The following is an 18,455-nucleotide window of genomic DNA, read 5'->3' on the forward strand; positions in this document are numbered from 1 at the left end:
AATTCTAAAATACAAGCATTCCAAATACAGAACGTTTCCTAGCTTTCCTAAGATTATTTTCACCAATCCCAAATGCATCCCATGATCATGCTAGTGTCTTTAGGCCATGTACAAACTCTTGGCACCCTTCACACAGAAGGTTTATTTCAAAATCACCTGGAAGCAGAGGGAAGAATCTCTGATTTCAGTGATTGTAAGAGAATAAACACATTCCTTCTTTTTTTGATATTATTTGAAACACTAGAAAATTAAATCCCTAAACTTGTAAAAAACCCAAGATGCTTCTAATTTGGATACCAAAAACCTGCATTCAGAAATTTATGAATAACAAGCCAAAATTCTTGTTTATCTGCTTAGTTGTGAGAATTTTCGTGGCTTCTATTCTTAAAATTAGGCAAATATTTAACTTCCAAATGAAGCAATGCCCTCAATAAAGATTTTATTGCCATTGTACCCTGTTTCAGTGACACAGCAAGGAAGAGATTACATGCAATAGGGTGCTTTCATATCACATGCTTAAAAAGATGAAATGAGAATCCGAAAATTTATGATTTTGTGTTTCTCTCTGATAGCTTCACAGCATCTCATCTCATGTTTCTCTCATTTCTGCACTTTTATTTAGAGTGGATCCTAAGGTAACAATATAGTAACTCATTTTAAAAGGCAGTAAATACGCCTGCAGAATTCCTGGCAGGAAAGCAGAGGATCTGTCAAGTCTTCACTGTAGAAAACCCCAAAAATGAACAACAAAAAGCACAACATTAAATGCATTTTATTTGCAAATATCATATGCAAACAAATAGTGTAATTACTTGTATTGAAGGAAACTAATAGGCTACTACATTTTTTCCTTCTAATACCAGGAAAATTATCATTATCCTGATAACATCCTTGATAGACAGACATCAAGCCTAGACATGAACATTTTTAATGACAGTGATTACAGAACCTGCCTTCCTGGATAATCAGATTGCTTATTGGTAAAAACAGTTTCTCAGTGTTTAATTTCAGAAATACTTCCCCCACCATACACCATTTCTCACTCTGCCATTGATTACTGATGAAATTAAATGATTCTGGCCTGCCCTGTAAGGCTCCTCTACATTTTATGATAAGTGGTAATTTCTCTCCTCAGTTGTGCTGTCCTTTGCATGAACATGCCCAGCCTTCATTCCCTTCTCTCAGCTATTATTTCCCTAAACTCTTCATAATTTTTGTTTGTTGAACTACCTCCAGTTGATTTTAAACAGTGCATTATCTTCCACACTATCTTTGAAGATAATCAAGAAAATTCCACATCACTGACACCCTGGAGGAGACATTACAAAGACAGACAAGGTTTACAGAACAACAGCACATCGTTGAAAGTAAAAGGCATATGCCACCCAAGGAAATTTTTTTTTTTTTTTTTACCTGTAAGGATGTTAAAAAGCTATATTTTAAAGCTACTGTGATAATTATTGCACAAAGGAAGCATCTGAGTTAAATTTCATGGTGTCTTACAATACACTGGGACATAAACCAGAAAAATACATACAGGATTAAGTTTCCATAAAGCCCAAATGATCTGGCATATGAAATAGGAGAAGGAATTTAATCCACTCCTATAATGTGGCCAGGGCACATGACTTCCACCCTGTCTCCATAGCTGCCTGCTACAGCCACTGAGCCAGAATAGCTGCCTGGCTCCTGCAGGCCACTGGCTCTGCTGGCCCACGCCTCGCCAGCTCCTGTGGCCAGAGATGGGATCTGGGCAGCTCCTGCTGCAGCTGCTGGGCCAAATTCTGCATTCCCTGGGCAGCCACTCCTGATCTCTGCCTCAGCCAGGTAACTGCACTGCACAGAGCCTGGGCACCTTCATCTCCTCCTTCCATGCTCATTTTTAACCTGCCTGGAGAATCTCCTGTCTGCCCCAGCACTGGTACCTGCGGGAGGGAGCAAACAGAGGTGGAAATTGGATCAGTTTCCTTCACCCTGTAAACACAGTCCTGATGGAAAACTACACTTTTCAGTTGTTTTTGTAATAGATGAAGTCGTTTCTTCCAAGGAAGCAAATTAGTTTAGGAATTAATTGGTTTTAAATATAAAACAATCTAATCTCTTTACTTAGAAGAAAAAAAAAAGGCCAATCTTATAAAGCAGCAATGTAAGAATAAACTTTCGGTTTTTTTCATTAAGAATTTTTTAAGTCAGGAACTACTGCTGAGTCACTGTGAATGTTTTTGAAGGTAAAAATGCAGCACAAATGGGGTTCAATGCACATGCAGAGCTGCAAGTTTTTTAGTCCAAATGCTTTTTTATTCATCACATAATATTTTCAGAGTTGAGAGGAACTCACATTACTATCTTGCATACAATTCAGCCTCCTCAATATAGTTCTCTTTTAAATGCAGTGAACTTCCCGGTGAATTTTTCATGCTTTCAAATGGAGAGGTAGACATAATTTTGTTTTGTCAACTAGGAAAAGGTACAGTTGTGTCCCCTGTTCTCAAGCATTATTACTCAAAGCACAGAAGGGAGCACATGACTGTACACTGACCTTCATCTGTTCCCAAATTATGCCTTTTAAAAGCCTTGAATCTGTTTAAGGGGAGCTGCTGAAACCTGAAACGAACGTGGTCTATTGCTTTATAAAGTAGATGAATGTAGAACTTAAGTATTACATTTCAGGCTCTTACTGTACTAAATATAGCAAAATTAGGATGAGGGAGAATATAACTGTAACCTGAGTCTAGTTTTAGAGAATAATTTTTTATTACAGGTATTGATGGTTACTCTGTAAAATTTAGTATGTTTCTATTTCTAACAGAAAATCACCACAAATTTGCAGAAGAAAAATGTAAATGTTCTCCTGATGAAGTTTTATTTTTAAAAGCCAAGTCCTTAAAAAAATTAACAGCTCTTCAGCCCACAAATCACACCCCCACAAATTGCTAACCAGTTCTGACAGACCCAAGTCTAAAAAGAATCTTGAAATACACCTTGCATCTAAATTTTCATTGCTTGTACTCTGATTTTCATCAGGATATGTTTAATAATGACCAAACACATCATCTTGAGTATTAAAGCGAAAATTACCCTTAATTAGAAAAGTAAGCAGTGAATAACTACAGAAAGCATCTTCTGCTGTGTGCCTAACACAACAGGGCAAAATTATATAACTCTTAGGAGCAACACCTCAATAAACTTGTTCAATAATTATAGTGGAGAAGAGGGAATCAAGGATTTTTATTCCATTCATTTTTAGTAAATGTCACTGTTGTTTCTAAGGACATAACAGAACCTTCCCATGAGCTCTAATAATTTTCATCTGCATGTTTCAAAGAAAGATTAACTTACATCTAACTCCAGAAGACAAGACAAGAGTAAGTTCATTCTTTTCCAATACAAAAATGGCTTAGAAATTGACAGATTTCTTGCCAAGTTTGCAAATTTTTGAGTTTTCAGATGAGAACTGTAACACTCATTAAGCATTTAATATGCTGGTAAAATCATAGAAACCTTCAGGATATAAGTGGCTTCTGGCAATCATCTGATCCAATCTCCTGGATTAACTTCTAAGTTAGGCCTGATTTCTCAGAGCCTTGTCCAGTCAAGGTTTGGATTTCTCCAAGAATGGAGATTCCTCAGTCTCTCAGGGCAAAGCATTCCAGGAACAAACTACTGTCCATGGGTATGTCCTTGTGTCATGGATCTTCCCTGTTAGAATTTTAACCTAAATATGGTAAGAAATGCTGCTTCTTTTTATCTATGCTGATATGCAGGTGACTTTTGACAGCAGAGGTTCTGAAGGTTTGTAAACATAGTTTATTCTGTGACCAGTAATAAATTGCACATAACTATTTTTGTCTTTAAGTGGCAGGGAGACATTGGGAATAAGCAATTATTTGTTCAACATAAATTACATCAGTGACTTTAGGATTGATGTCTAGTTCTGAATGATATTGATCTAAAGAAAGCTCATGAACCACATACTGTCGACTCATGCCCAGATCTGCAATAACCAAAGGAAAGTAATAAAAACAAAAAAAAAAAGTAATACCAATTCTGCTATATTACCTTGAGCTAGAGTTACACCACCAGACTGCATATGGTTAAATGATCTTGCCCTACTGCTACATATAGTGAGATTTTAAAAGATTACTCACATTGAAGGCAAATGAAGTGACTACTGCAGTCCTTGTGTTTTTGTGTTTGTATCATTTAATCAGCTGTTCATCTGAATAGTTGGAAAGGATACATTTATACAACAATAACCTCATCTCTTGGTAAATATTTTCCTGTATCTTCTGATACAAATCTATTAAATATTGGCTTATATTGGCCTAATTTGAAATGAGACAGAACACTGGGGTCCCAAAGGAAGCCAGCACACAAGCTCTCAGTTCACTACCATGCAGCAAGGAAGTCAGTCCTTTAAGCATGTTTACCTGTGCTATTGAAAGAGGATTACATATAAAGACATAGGTTAGCACAATGTGTGGTTTTATATGATTACACAGTTGTTTTATTAATTTGTCATCACTAAATTCATAATACATATCAATTCTATGTAAATATTACAAATATATATATATGCTCTGCCTCGTTTCAGGGTAAACAGCCCTATTACAGACATTTGGAGCATTTAAAAGTCTTACATCACTTCCATAGGTAGTAAGCTATGAATACTAATGAAAAAGTATTATGGAAAAGGGGTCTTATTTCTGGAAAACATCTACAATCTTCTTCAAGCAAACATATACACACACTAGGAAATAGAAGAAATAGAACAGAACACATGTCCCAGTAACATCTTCTTCAACATTTAGCCTTCATTAACAGTAATGAACCTTAAGAGCTCTCTCAGTATGAAGTCCTTTATAATCTTCAGGAACTAGTTAACGTGACTTTTCCATATAACAAGCATCACAGCTATTAAAATACACCAAAATATTGAGCTTTAATGTACTATAAGGGATTTTGCATCTGACTAATGTATTGGATAATAACTGCCTTCCTAGTCACAAAAAAAAAAAAAATACATGTAAACCCATGGATTTCCTTTGCAGAAAGTTCACATTACCACCTTTGGTGTCAGAAGCTGCAATGAATTTCCTTGTGAAAGAGTGTTAGACATTCTGCAGTTCAACAGTAGTCACTAATAAGTTGGGGTGGCAGCTGTTGTACATCTGAAGCTAACAAATGTTATGTGACCAGAGATGACTGGCATGACATGTGGCTGTAGCCTTTTTATAAAGTTATGTTCTCAACTATTTTAAAAATGTCCACAAAAGTCCTTCAGAAATACTGTTCCCAAGAAGTTCATGGAAAACTGATCCTTTAATACTTACCCCACTCAGTTAGTTGCATATATTCACACATTATCACACAGTGATAAACTAAAGTTTAAACAAAAATAGTCATATAAATTCATCTGGAAGTCTTGTTCTCAGCACTGTGACTTAAGGCTGGATTCACTTGCTTGAATGGGAATATATTAAATTTCCAGCAATCAATTATCATTTCAGCCTTTGTATCTGCCATCATAAATTTAGGAACATGCCCATATGGACAGACAAAGTGCAAAGACAGAACTGTCTTCCAGGCAAATTCCAAAAGCAAGTGTGAAGTTCAGTATTGAAATATCACTCCCTTTTCTGTCCTCATTCTCAAGCAGTACAGGCATTTTTCATCTAGCTAATACTTTCCCAGTCTTCCTGAAAATTTTACCTTCATAATCTTTATAAAGATAAAAAGTGTTGCTAGAATGTTATATTCCTCCCAGGCACCCACCTTCATGTACAGACTCATGAAAGGACTCAGAGGGTTCCAACAGAGAAGAATTTCCCAAAATGCAACTGATTTTAGTTATTTAATGCACACAAAAAACACATCTCTTGAGGTGGTTCTGGTTATGTCACAATTTATTACAGTGTCCTGCTACATTTTTTTGTATTTAATAGATTTAGGAAAGCTTTTTATTGGAAAAAGTTCTTACCCTTGCTTTTTATTTTTATCTTCTAGTACCTCAATTTTCAGCAAACAGATTAAATATTAATACTTTTTGAAAGACATATAAATATTTTAGTTTTTAATAACACTGAGACTTGGTCTGTTTATATATACCTTATTTGTTATAATCTTGTATGAACTAATCTTCCAAGTTAGGAATTAATTGCTTTTCTTCTCAGATCAGAGAAATACATTTGGAAAGACAGAAGAAACTCCTTCCTTCAGGTAAGAAATTCCCACTCAAAAAAAAGAGGATTTCATACAATCCTAACTTTCAGTTCCATCTTCTATGTAATCATTAAAATGTGCAATAAATTATGTGCTAATACTCTAACATTGGAATAGTCAAGCACAGACAAAACTTACTGAAAATATAATAAACCACAAGGAGATTTTTAAATTTCTGCTAATTCTATCTTAACATTAGAGAACCACCTGCAAGTATTACACAAGAAGTGGGAATTGAAGTGGAAATTGGAGAAAAAAGAACATCAACAACACTTGACCAATGAGAGAATACAGTATGAAATACAGCATGAAGACAACGGGAAATAATGTGATGCCATCATTACCTGTCATGTGTCCTCATAAAATCCCAGAACTTCTTAGTGCCATTCTGGGGGGAAAAAAATTAAAAATCAGTCAAATTAACTCCAACTGAAAAATCACTACAATAAAATTTAACAAAACTTAAGAGGCATTTCTTTGAAAACTCAGTATAGCTGATTTTATTTTTGAGGACACCATTCTGGATTTTGACAGTTAGTATTACAGACACTGAGAATTGTCTTAGGACAGTTCAAAATCTCAGATCCACATTATTATGATGGCAGTTAGCATACATTTATTTCAGCCTTCAGGCCCAGTTTTAGCCACAGCATCAATTTCAGCTGCCCAATCCAACCACTCATGTGCCAGGAAGCTATAAACAGCTATGTTTTAACCAGTAAAATAACCCACAGGTATGATCTTCCATGTCCAGAAATGCTCTTACCTTTGGAACAGCGCAGCACTTATCTCCTAACTCAATCCATGTGGGATCCAGGAACAAGACACCTTCTCTCTAACCCCTTACAAGGACCAAAATAGGAGTTTTATCCACACCTAACATTAAGGGTCACACTCCACTCCACACAGCAGCTGCTCCTCTGCACTGCAGTCTCACAGGCTTGGAATCACAGCATTCACCCAAGAACTGGGAGACATTAAATGGCAGATTTTCTCAAGATGGGCCAATTTCTGTCCTCTGCCAGCTTAGAAAGAACAATATCCACTATATCACAGCTGACAACAAGTGTTCTTTCACAGTTATAATTATACCTTACTTATATTTATATTACACCTTCTACAGTTACCTACAGAATTCATACACATCAGCTAATGGAGAGGCATATAATTCTTTACTCTGTTTACTGTAAGTGTGATGGTGTTTTTCAGCTCAAATACAACTCAAGAGATCTCACTCCCAGGTCAGTTTTAAGTCTACATTAGGAATCAGTATGAAACCAGAGGAAATTCTTGTGGTTGGTACCTTTGTGTTATTAGCAACACAAAAATGGGAGCTGCTGAAGACCTACTACCTAAAATATGCTTAATGTGAAAAACAGCACTCGACTTCTATTATAAAGTATGGTTAAATGGATGATCAAACCCTGAGCAATGGATTAATGATTTAAAGCAGGTAAATGTGAGCAATGAGAGAAGAATCAAATTCAGTTGGTGGCTAAAGGTGCCAACCAATATAGACAGGCCCTTCAGCTCTATTACAGATGTCATGGCTACCAAGTACACAACAGCTGGTGGGGATTAGATAACAAGCACTCTGGTTCAGAGATTAAGCCCCTGAGCTTTATGAGTTTACCAAGCTTTTTGGAAGAGGGACTGTTTGCTTGCTAGCTGGGTTTTTCTTCATTCCCACAACTCTAATTATAAACAGTTGTTCACCTCAAGAGAAACTCTAATCCATGCTTCCATTGGTGCCTGCACATACCTTCTGTTAGCACTGACAGGAGTCGAACGTGTGCACTAGAGGAGAAGCCCTGTGATTGTTTGAATGCAATTTAATGTTGAAAGGGAAATAAAGACAGCAAATTCTAAGAGTGAACTGAAATATTAAAGCCATTGCTTCCAATCCTGAGTGTCTAGCCAATTCATTCCATGTAGTGAGAGGCAGAGGAACAACTCTGATAGAACTGTGAAACAATAAAGCTGCAACATGGGCCGTGTTGTACGGTAAGATAATTTAAGGTATTAAATGTGCAAGGTCAGCTCAATCTTCCTGTACGTTTATTTCTACCTGTAAGCAAGGTATTTCTGGGATTTCTTAGCAGATTGCTGAGCAATTTTCCATTTAACACAAAAGAATTGGAAAACTCTGTACCAAGGGTAATGTCTTCTGCATGTAACTCCATATTGTTTCTCTAGCCTCAAGCCTCCCCTGCCCCAAATCATAAGCTGGTGCTACCATCATCCATTCTCCCTTTGTAGAGCCCACTTTGGAGAAGTGCAGGTGTCCAGCTGCTGGAGATGCCAAAAAAAAGCCTGAGCCAAGTCTCTCCTTGCATTAATTTAGGCTGTTAGTCCTGTGATACTGCATACTACAACACGATCCCACCAACAATCTTCCTGCTCTTTCCTCTTGCCATCATTTGCAATTATAGGACCTGATTGCTTTGGAGCACTTATGAGAGGGTTTCAAATAGCTAAGGAAAATTACACCCTAGAGAATCATCCTCATACAGATGGGATCCATCAGAACTGAATGACCTCTTCCCAAGGAGGAGCTGTATTACCATTAACAGAGACTATCTCACAGACGTGCACATAATTTTTAGCAGAAAGCAAAAGAAGGAACTTAGTACCTAGAAATAAATTAATCAGAAAATAAAATTTGCATTTTCTATTTTCTAGGCTCAGGTAAAATACTTTTTCTAGAACATGATTTGATTAGTCTAAGACCCAAATTCAAAACCAGCCACAAGCTAAATTAATTGAGTCAAGACAGTGGTTAGTATCATATACTCTGACTGGACAATGCTTACTAAGATATTTTCTGCCTTTATGTGAATTTAAAAATTACTTCATATGATCAAGTTGCACCTGTCCAAATAAATAAATCAATAAACAAATGAAACATTCCAACATCTCTTTGTTTACAGTGGCAGAAACTCAAATGAGCCCCATTCATGCCCTATTGTCGAAGTCAAATGTAATTTGAACCCAACCGAATGGAGTTGAGTTTTCTATTGTACCCAATGCATGGTTTTTCCTAACAGACTGGTAGGAAGGTTGCTAATTATTAATAGCATGTAAACAGTTACCAATGGTTCTTATGCTGCTTTACATACTTTACAGAACATTAATTCCAGCCAGCTTCTAACCAACTATATCAAGCTGTATGAAGTATCTCTATCTTATCTTTGGGACAAAAGTATTACTTGCTGAGCTGATCAAGATTCATGCTTTTAAAAGCCAAGTGGCTATGATTACTTGCTAAACTGTTCCACTCTATATATCCTGGTCTTGGACAAAGCTCTGCTATCACCACAGTTACAGATAGCTGCCATGTTAAAGATATCAGTGGTCAACGTAATTCCTGAAAAAGAGAATTATCTTTGTGAAACACAAAGGCTCTCTCAAACCCTTATCATTTGTCATTTTAATAAGCATATGTAATTGCATTATTACAAGTAGCCCATTCTCCAATGTCTAATAAGGAACAATCACAGTATCTCTAAATGCAGTGAGAACTGAGTATAACTGCTTGCTGGGAGATCTAAACCTTGATGACAGGAAGAAGAAAGGATTATTTTATGACATTAGAGAAAGATTTTAAAAAATATTGTTCAAACAGGAAATATGTCCCTGGATGTTTGTAAAGATAAATATTTTATTTTCAGAATTATTTTACACTGGTTTTAGTCTGTTCAGAATAGCAGTTCTGATACTGCAACAACCTTGTGTAACACATAATCGATTTGGTAAATCTTTAATCACAAAGTAATCACACTCTAGTTCTGTGCTCAGTGATCAGGTTCTGTGATGTTGCAACACTCAACTAGTGCATATAGTATGTGTAAATTAATAAAGCTGTATTCCAGGAGAGGCAGCATGTGAGACAACTTCGTTTCACATTACACAGAAGACAGATCACTTACGTAAGTACTAATTGCATAAGAAAGCCATACCAGGTCAGACAAGATGTACATCTTGCCTGGCAACCTGTCTCCAAAATTTAAGAACAGGGAAAGCACACAGCAGTGCTTCCCCAGAACACTCTTCCAGGTCTGGCAAAAGGTACTGAAGGGTGGCAAAAGACTGTACCACAAAAAGGCACCCAAATTAAACACAGTCCCCCCTCAACCCTAAAAAGCAAGCACAAATAGCTATTTCTATACTACCTGAATGTGCAAAGTGCATCACAAGACCATATTGTCTGTAAGATTGACTTGGTAATGGCATTGATAACTTAATCAGAATTAACAACAGCTTGCTCCCAGCTTGACAGTCTGCACAAGGAGACTCAATGCCTTTTGGTTCTAGTGATTCCAGGACAGCCAGGCACTGCCAAGTGCTCTCTGCTGGACAAGCACTGACAGTGGCTGCAAGTTCATCAGATGTGACTCCTACCTGTGCAGAGCTGTTTATATCAGCCATACTTGATCTTCACATTCTCTGTCCTGCTACCATCCTTGAAATAATTTTCCTAAGATTCTTCCAGCACCAGCTCAGTGCCCTAAATACAGGCAAGAGTCTGCTCACAGTCTGTAATGGATAAATTGGACTTGTCTGCAGCCTATCAAAATACCATTCTTTTTGCCACATGCCCTCTGGTTAAAATGCCTTAAGAATCACTGTCCCAGCAATATTGCTCTCCTTTGCTTTTCTCCACCACCTGAGGCAATGAAACATCTGAACAAGGTCAAATCAGTGATAGAATGCCTAAAGGATAACTCTTGTTGCCTTGAGGAACTCACCTAAGACTTAGCCCAGGAGGGCCAATAAAAAAGAGAAAAAGGACTTTCTGTGCTAATGATGTAGAAAGAAACATTCACTGGGTAATACTGGGCAAGATCCACATGTGACAGACCCTGGACCTGCTCTGACAGAAGTCACTGGGAGTTTCTACTCTTCACTGGGGGCAGCTTCAACGCCTTCCTCCTTCTTTTCCCTGAGGGCAGTGCCCATGCACAGTCTGCCACCTGAGTAGCTCTTACACAAGGTAATGTGTTTGCACAGGTACCAATACTCATCACTGTTAGACTGGTACCATCCTAGGCTTTCAAAAAAACCCCAACCCAAAAAAACCAACCCCTCAGACTGGCTGTGGTGTACAGCCCTCCTGGGACTCACAAGTTCTCTGCAGATGCTGAGAAATTTTTCAAATTTTCTCCCTTTTCAAATGGATGGAATAAGTACTTGAAGACAATTTGAGAGAGAGGTGTAGGCCTTTCCTCAAGGATCTTCCCAAAGAATGAGATCCTTTTTGTTAATATTTTAATTGAATTAGAGCTATGGTGCTCCAATTATAAGATGCTACTGAGTGTCAAGGTGAGGAAGAGAAAGGACAAGGATGCTGTAGTCCACACCACACAGCTCAGGGTAACCTTGGTAGAGTGCCACACTAAGGGCTGACACAGCAGAGTCTGTAAAACCATTAATCACACTAAGATGGTGAATGTGAAAAAAAAATTCACTGTTTCTCATAATATAGAAGCACTATGTCATAGCTGCCTACCTGGGAAAAAGGCTGAGGTTTTTCTGGGCATTGATCTGCCTCATCTCAATGACCCAGTGCTCAAGCCCTGCAGCAGCACAGAGGGGTTTGCCTTACTTATGTACAAAAGAATTAACTGACAGCTTCTGAAACAGCTACAGACAAACTACATTACCTGTATTTTTTAAACGTGTGCAATTAAAGGCTTATTCTTCTTAGATTTTATTAAAAGTTTTCTTCTGAAGAGTAAACCAAAACCATGTTGGTGTAACAAGTGAAAGAACACTCGCAAAACCACTCTAAATGCTTCCTTCAACTTTTTGTAATAATTTTTTCACAACATCACTCAAAGGTGTATAAAATAAATCCTCCACACACAGGTTTACAGTTACAGATTTTCTGTAGTTGCTCTGTTGGGAATTTTATTCAACAAAACAAAATTTACATTGGATTGTCACTTATTTAATGACTCCTTGAAATGAGCTCTGGACAGACAACACACAAGTGTAGAAGAAATGATCTTTACTCAAAATCTACTTAAAGCTTCTTCTAGATTATTTGCCTTATATAAGTATTTAATAATTTTAAAAATTACAAATTAAAGAGACTGCCTTAAGTAATTTTCCACATTTATCCACAGAAAACTTCTACTGAAGTCTAAATGGCAAAGAACTGTCAAGTTAAACCAAAACCACCTCAGTAAAAAGGTTTTGTACCTTGTATTACATATTTTTGAAGAGAAAGGTAACAGGCCATGCAGGCAGATCACTTATAATGCAGGAGACATACATGCAAAATATGTCCAAAATAAGCAAATTAACATCACATATACCACTAAAAAAGAAAGAAAAGAAATCTATCCATGACAATGATTAACTTCTTTCTGTTTACATTACAGGAGAGACAACATGAGGTTTGGCGACCCATTGTGAAAGGCACTAAACACATATAGTGGGAACAGTTCCTGTTCAATGATCTTACAATTCAGTTGGACAAAAGTTGATGTAAACAAACAGAGGCAGTTAAGAAAAATTACAAATGTATTATGATTTAGATAAGCTACATGCACTAGCCATGAGAGTTAAAATGACAACCAACAGTCATGATCCCCCAGTGTCTACCATCTGAATTTACCCAAGAAGTAAATGTTCCACATTCGTGAAAAAAAAATCCAATGGAGAAGCTGAACCAATTATCAAATAAAAATAACTCTGTCCTCATTGTTCCATTTACTCTGTTTCCACACTCCTAAGACACAAAAGTAGTGAATATCCTTAATGCAAAGTGACAACAAGTATTCTTCACGTAATTAAATAAATACTATGGGTACAGAAAAACAGATAAGATAATTAATTGGCAAATAACGGTTTTAAACCAGAGTTGCAAAGCCAAGCAAGAGTGAGGTCCCTGTTTAATGATTTACATGGACCAAAGCAGTTAAACTCCCTAAAAGAATAATCAATTTTACGCTTTTTTTTCTGTTCTAAAAAAAAAAAAAAAATTAAAAAAAAAATTAAGGTTTAAGGATTATGCTTTTCTTTTAAAAAGTGTAAAACTTGTTTTGCTATTGCACTTATTTTCACATTCAACCAATCTTTTACAAATCTATTCACACAGTTTAGTATCAATATGCAGAGCAATGCCTCTATCTGGAAATTCAATGTGCATTCTCCTCTGGAGGTGTCTACTTGCTGCCCAGACCTTCATAGCAAGAGAACACTGGATTTGTCATTTTACTAGATGGGCTTTTATCAGGTTTATCCACATGAGCAGTGTGCCTGGGGAGTCAAGTATCTGACTCATGAAGGCAAAAATCTGCACTAACACAGCCAGCTCCTGCTGCCTTCTGCCACCTTTATTTCCTTAAGTGGTCACAGCTTAATGCTTTTCAGCCATATTCACCTTTTTATGACCAGTAAAAGCTGCCAAGAGAAAAATTTGCAACAAAAGCAACTCAGTAATTCAGAACTTTTTGTTTTATAAAATGTATGTCTTACAACATGAGAGATGTGTGTTAGCTGCTGCTTCTGGAGTCCCAGATCCTGGGTCAAACAGACTGGACTTCCCCTATGGTAAAGCCACGAAAGTTGTGTCCTCATCCCTCTGCAAATGAACCTTTCCCTTCCTTTCTCCACTCACTGCTGAAGAAGTGCTGCTGTCAATTGAGGCTTCCTTGTGACTTTTCTGTTTTCAGCCTAATGGAACCTGATGTCACATCTGTAGCAGTTCTCAATGGCAGCATAAGAGCATTGATAACTTAATGTAAACCATTTCTTCTCAGCTAAATTATTAATGCTGGAACTCTCTGTTCTATAGAATCAATACAAAATGTTTTCAGTGCCCACAGAAACTGAACTTCCAGGCCAAACTCAAGATTTTATTGTTCTCACTTCATTATCAGAGGTAATTTGTCACTAAATTATCTTGCAATGTTTGAGCATTTTTCATAGTATGTTCAGCACATGCCACATACAAAAATTATGTGCATTAAAAAAAACAATGTCAAAATACAAAGTTTGGAATTTTTTTTTAAAGAAATAAAGCATTGGTAGTCATCACAATGCAGTGAAACCTGTATGAAGAACAGAAATCAAACTGAAATAGACAGCTAAAGCATGTTTGGACTCTTGAAGTTTTCCAAATGACAATAAAATACCTATTCAATACACTTTAAAAGCTTCATTGCTTCCTGTTGAATATTTTTATTGGATTAATGAGTCAGTAAGGTGGATTTTTGTTTACAGCAGCTGAAGAACTGCCATGCTGTATCTAAAAATTTTCATCCACAAAAAAAAAACAAAACCAAACCAATGCAAATGAACAGTCAAAAATTCAAGGACATTTAATATTCAACTTTTTCATCTGAAAGAAAAACCCTGTCTTGAATAGACTACTTTGCATCTGAAATCTGTTTGAAATAATGACTTATCATAATTTTTTTGTCTACTTGAAAGGTTTGATTTGTAGCAAGCAGGGAGAATGCTGTCTTCTTTTAACATAATTACAGACTTTATAGAAAGTTCTACATCATCTTTCAAAATGAAAGGAAGCACTTTCAGCTAGCATAAAATCATGCAACTCAGTTAAAAAAATACAAAAAATCAATAAAATAATTTCAATTTGCATTACTTGAGTGACCTTTTTTTCCCCTTTTGAATGTACACATCAGTATTAGGGAACTATCTTATGCTGGAATATCCCATTAAATAACTACTAATTCAAATGCAAAGCTGAAGTCACTCTGTCCTGGGGTGCAGTCCCAAAACAGTGTAGGTCAAACAAAACCAGGTTGCTGCTCTTCCCACTTCATCTGCACATCTTTAATCTACCCTTACCCCACCACTGATATTTATGTGGGTTGGTTTTGGGAACTCACCTAATTAAAATTTTATTTTTGCTCTAGAAAAATAACCAAAAAAACAAACACCTGAAAAAATTATTTAGTAGAATGAAAAATTAATAATGAAAAATTATTACTCAACATGAATACAATGCCATCAGACAGACTGCAAGTTTTTAGCAGTGACTATTGAACAGAACAGCCTCGATTCACTCACAGCTCCTCCAGGAGGACAGAGACGTGTCTGATAGGGAGTGTTCTACAGAGACACATGCACACAAAAAAGCCTAAATTACCATTTCAGTCCACACCCACTAATCCACTCCATTAGACTGCACACGCTGGAGCAAATGAAGCCTCATCTTCAAAAGCAATTTGCAGAATTACTTGCTGATGTTGAAAAACTACTTCAAAAGAGTTTAAGTGTTATGGAATTTTACTGGGTTTTTTAAACAAGCCACTGTTTAAGCTCAAGAGGAAGGGGGGGAGTGTTTGCTTTTTAAACAAAGCTTGTAATATTTCATTACTAAACTATCTAAAGTGTTTATTTTAAAAGCATCATGATTATAAATAATGGCATTTTTCAGTTTTGAACTTCCCTATTCAAGCATTTCAGTTGGAAATGACTGAGTTTAGTGCCTTTGTGGAGTATGCATCCAAAAATACATGAACTGATGACATTTTAACAGAACTAAAAGTGAACATTTTACCTGAAGCAGAATACTAGTGTTGCTAACTGGCTTTAATTGATAATATTAACAGTTTCAGAAGTAAGACTGAGATAGTGAAGTCCATGGAGACAAAGCATCCTTTGCTCTAAAGAAGATCATGCCAGCCCCAGCTGACACAGCAGTTCTGGGCAGGGCAGGACAAAGTTGCAAGGGTCTCACTCAGCTCAGTTTAAGGCTTGAACAAGACTGGAGTGCTCAGCTCTGTGTGACAGCCAAGTCTTTGATGCATTGGCTTCTTATCTGAAATTAGCTGGAAGACATAAAGGTACTTCTTGAAGAAACCTTAACATCTACCAGTGGAGACCACACCAGGGATACCTCAAGGGACTAAAACCTAAGGTCAGAGACTGTAATTTTTACAAGCCATATCAATTTTCTCTTCAAAGAGAAGGTTATTCTGGTAGGAGTGTGTAATGAAACTGCAAACAGATGGCTATAGCAATAGAGTTTACTGCTCAAAGGTGCAGTTTTTTCACACTTTGGGAGGTAAAACAAACAATGGAGAATGCATTAATTTATTTAACTGTTAATGCAATACTGGGCCAAGCCACTTTGTTCATTTTATGTACATCAACTGCCAGAACAATTACAACTGAGATACCTGATGTGTAAGTAAACTTTCTCCTATAATCCTCTGGAAGTTTACTTTTCAGGTCACAGTTTGTTTTCTTGTGTGTACTTTTCAACAATGGAGTTGTTGCAGTTTACCTTGGCATTCAGTTATCATTAAGATCACTTACCTTTGAATGAAATTTATAAAACATGAGAATTAAGCATATATAAGTACATTAAATTAAATCAAATCTCCTTTCTCACCTTGTTTTTCTGTTTTTAATACACGTAATTATCAGAAACAATTGCATGTACAGATCAAACACACTTTATTCCAAGGCAAATCCACAGCAGTGCACTGAAATCTATACTACAAAGAATAAGGACATTAAGAAACACAATATGGACAAAGGTCAAATTTATGACTTTTCTCACATCATTTTACTGCCAAGTCAGCATATAATTTAAGGTTATAAGTTGAGATACAGATGGGGATTTCCTAGTATGAAATTAAATCCAGTTCTGTACAAAGCAACCAGTTGCTAACAGAGTCTTCAGACTCCCGTGTCATTGCATACAAATGATAACATTTAAAGTGAATATTCGACTGCTCTTTTACATAAATTTCTGTTATATAATTGAATTTTTCTGCATGTACTTCTCCATTTTTACTAAACTGTGTTTTCCTTTTGAAGTTTGTTAAACACTTTCTTATTTCGCAGGGAGAAAAGGAACATATTTATCAAATATTTCCCTATTTATCAAATTAATTGAAACTTTGACTGGACATAGGTAAGAAATATATTCCTAATAACTAAGAAGTTTTAGCAGAGATAATATAATTTGGAAACTGCATTCAGTTGATGTTACAGTAAATGTAAACAAGTGCTGTACTTTCAAACAGATGTACTGCACATCTCACCCTTGTACCCATACTTGCTGAAAACCTCCACAGCAAAGGCCTTGCCTCTAATCTTTTACCAATATTTTTTCTGTTGTTGTTTAAGAAAAAATCTCACACAATTTGCAATAACTGTAATAGGAGGCTGAGAAACACAGGTCCAGGATGCATATCTGCTGGCTCCAGATCAGAGAATAAAAGCCAAGAAAATACCTCAACCCAAAGACTGATGAGAACTCCTGGGTGTTCTGTGCTTCAGTACTTTTTCTGGAATTTTCCTGATTTGTATAAAATGTTGCATATTGTTGCAGTTGGAAACAAATAAATAAACAAATAAGCATGGCCTTTGTAGTTCAGGAATAAATTAATCTGGGGAACATGAATATGGGTTCACAGCCCTACTTCCAAATTTTAATAATTCATGAGTAACTCCAAAAGGTGAGATTTATGAAAGCACTTTTTAGCATTCAGCAACCTTCACCTTTAAGACCCCCACTAGAAAGATGGAAGAATTGAATTTAGACTTTGTTCTGGACCACTGCAATTTCAGTCAAACGTCAGAACCCCCCAGTTGCATCTAAACATCTTTATTCAATAATTTCTGTGGTGGGACTGAAACTGCAGTATTTGTCTAGGATTACAGAATTATTTCTGTTCTACTACCTGATGAGGTGTTACTGAAATTAAGTGAGACCAATTCCTGAAAATTGTTTTGGGAAATTGCACTTAAACTCCTAAGTTACTAAAGGCAACACCTTCCAAACTTCTAAATTTTACTAAGACACACATAACTATGAGAAAAATAAATTTTAATTTTTTTTCTTTAGAGAGACTAATGGAATTAAAAACATCTCCAGGAAACCTGTTTTCATCTTTTCTTGTCCACTGGCAGGTGCTTCTTTTGACAAGTTACCAAGATAAAGGGCCTGACTGAAATTTCAGACTAGTGATATTTAATGACAGGCAGGGGCAATAATTCTGCACTCATCATAACATACCTAGATCAATCATGTCTGTCTGTAGGAGCTGTTTCAAGACAGAGTGAAATTCAATAAGTAAGTTTGAGACCCCACAGTCGATGAGAATTCTCACTGAATATTCTTGAGCTCTTTCCTGCACTCATCCTCTGCACTCATCAGTCAAAATAACCTTTCAACCTCTTAGGATGAGGATTCTCCAAATGCTACACAGAGGACAAACACTGCTTTGGTGCACATCACA

At 36.5% G+C, this 18,455-nt stretch overlaps 1 protein-coding gene across 1 annotated transcript in view; it reads right to left on the reverse strand.

Annotated features, from left to right (window-relative positions):
• Nucleotides 1–18,455, reverse strand: part of NUDT14 (nudix hydrolase 14) — a 58,829-nt gene that overhangs the window by 24,425 nt on the left and 15,949 nt on the right. Inside the window, exon 2 of the mRNA XM_079309201.1 lies at nt 6,567–6,610. Within this exon, the coding sequence (XP_079165327.1) occupies nt 6,567–6,610 (44 nt within the window). The remainder of the gene's footprint in view (nt 1–6,566; nt 6,611–18,455) is intronic.

Source organism: Erithacus rubecula (genome assembly GCF_903797595.1).
Source record: "Erithacus rubecula genome assembly, chromosome: 6".
In the NCBI taxonomy this organism is placed as follows: Eukaryota; Metazoa; Chordata; class Aves; order Passeriformes; family Muscicapidae; genus Erithacus; species Erithacus rubecula.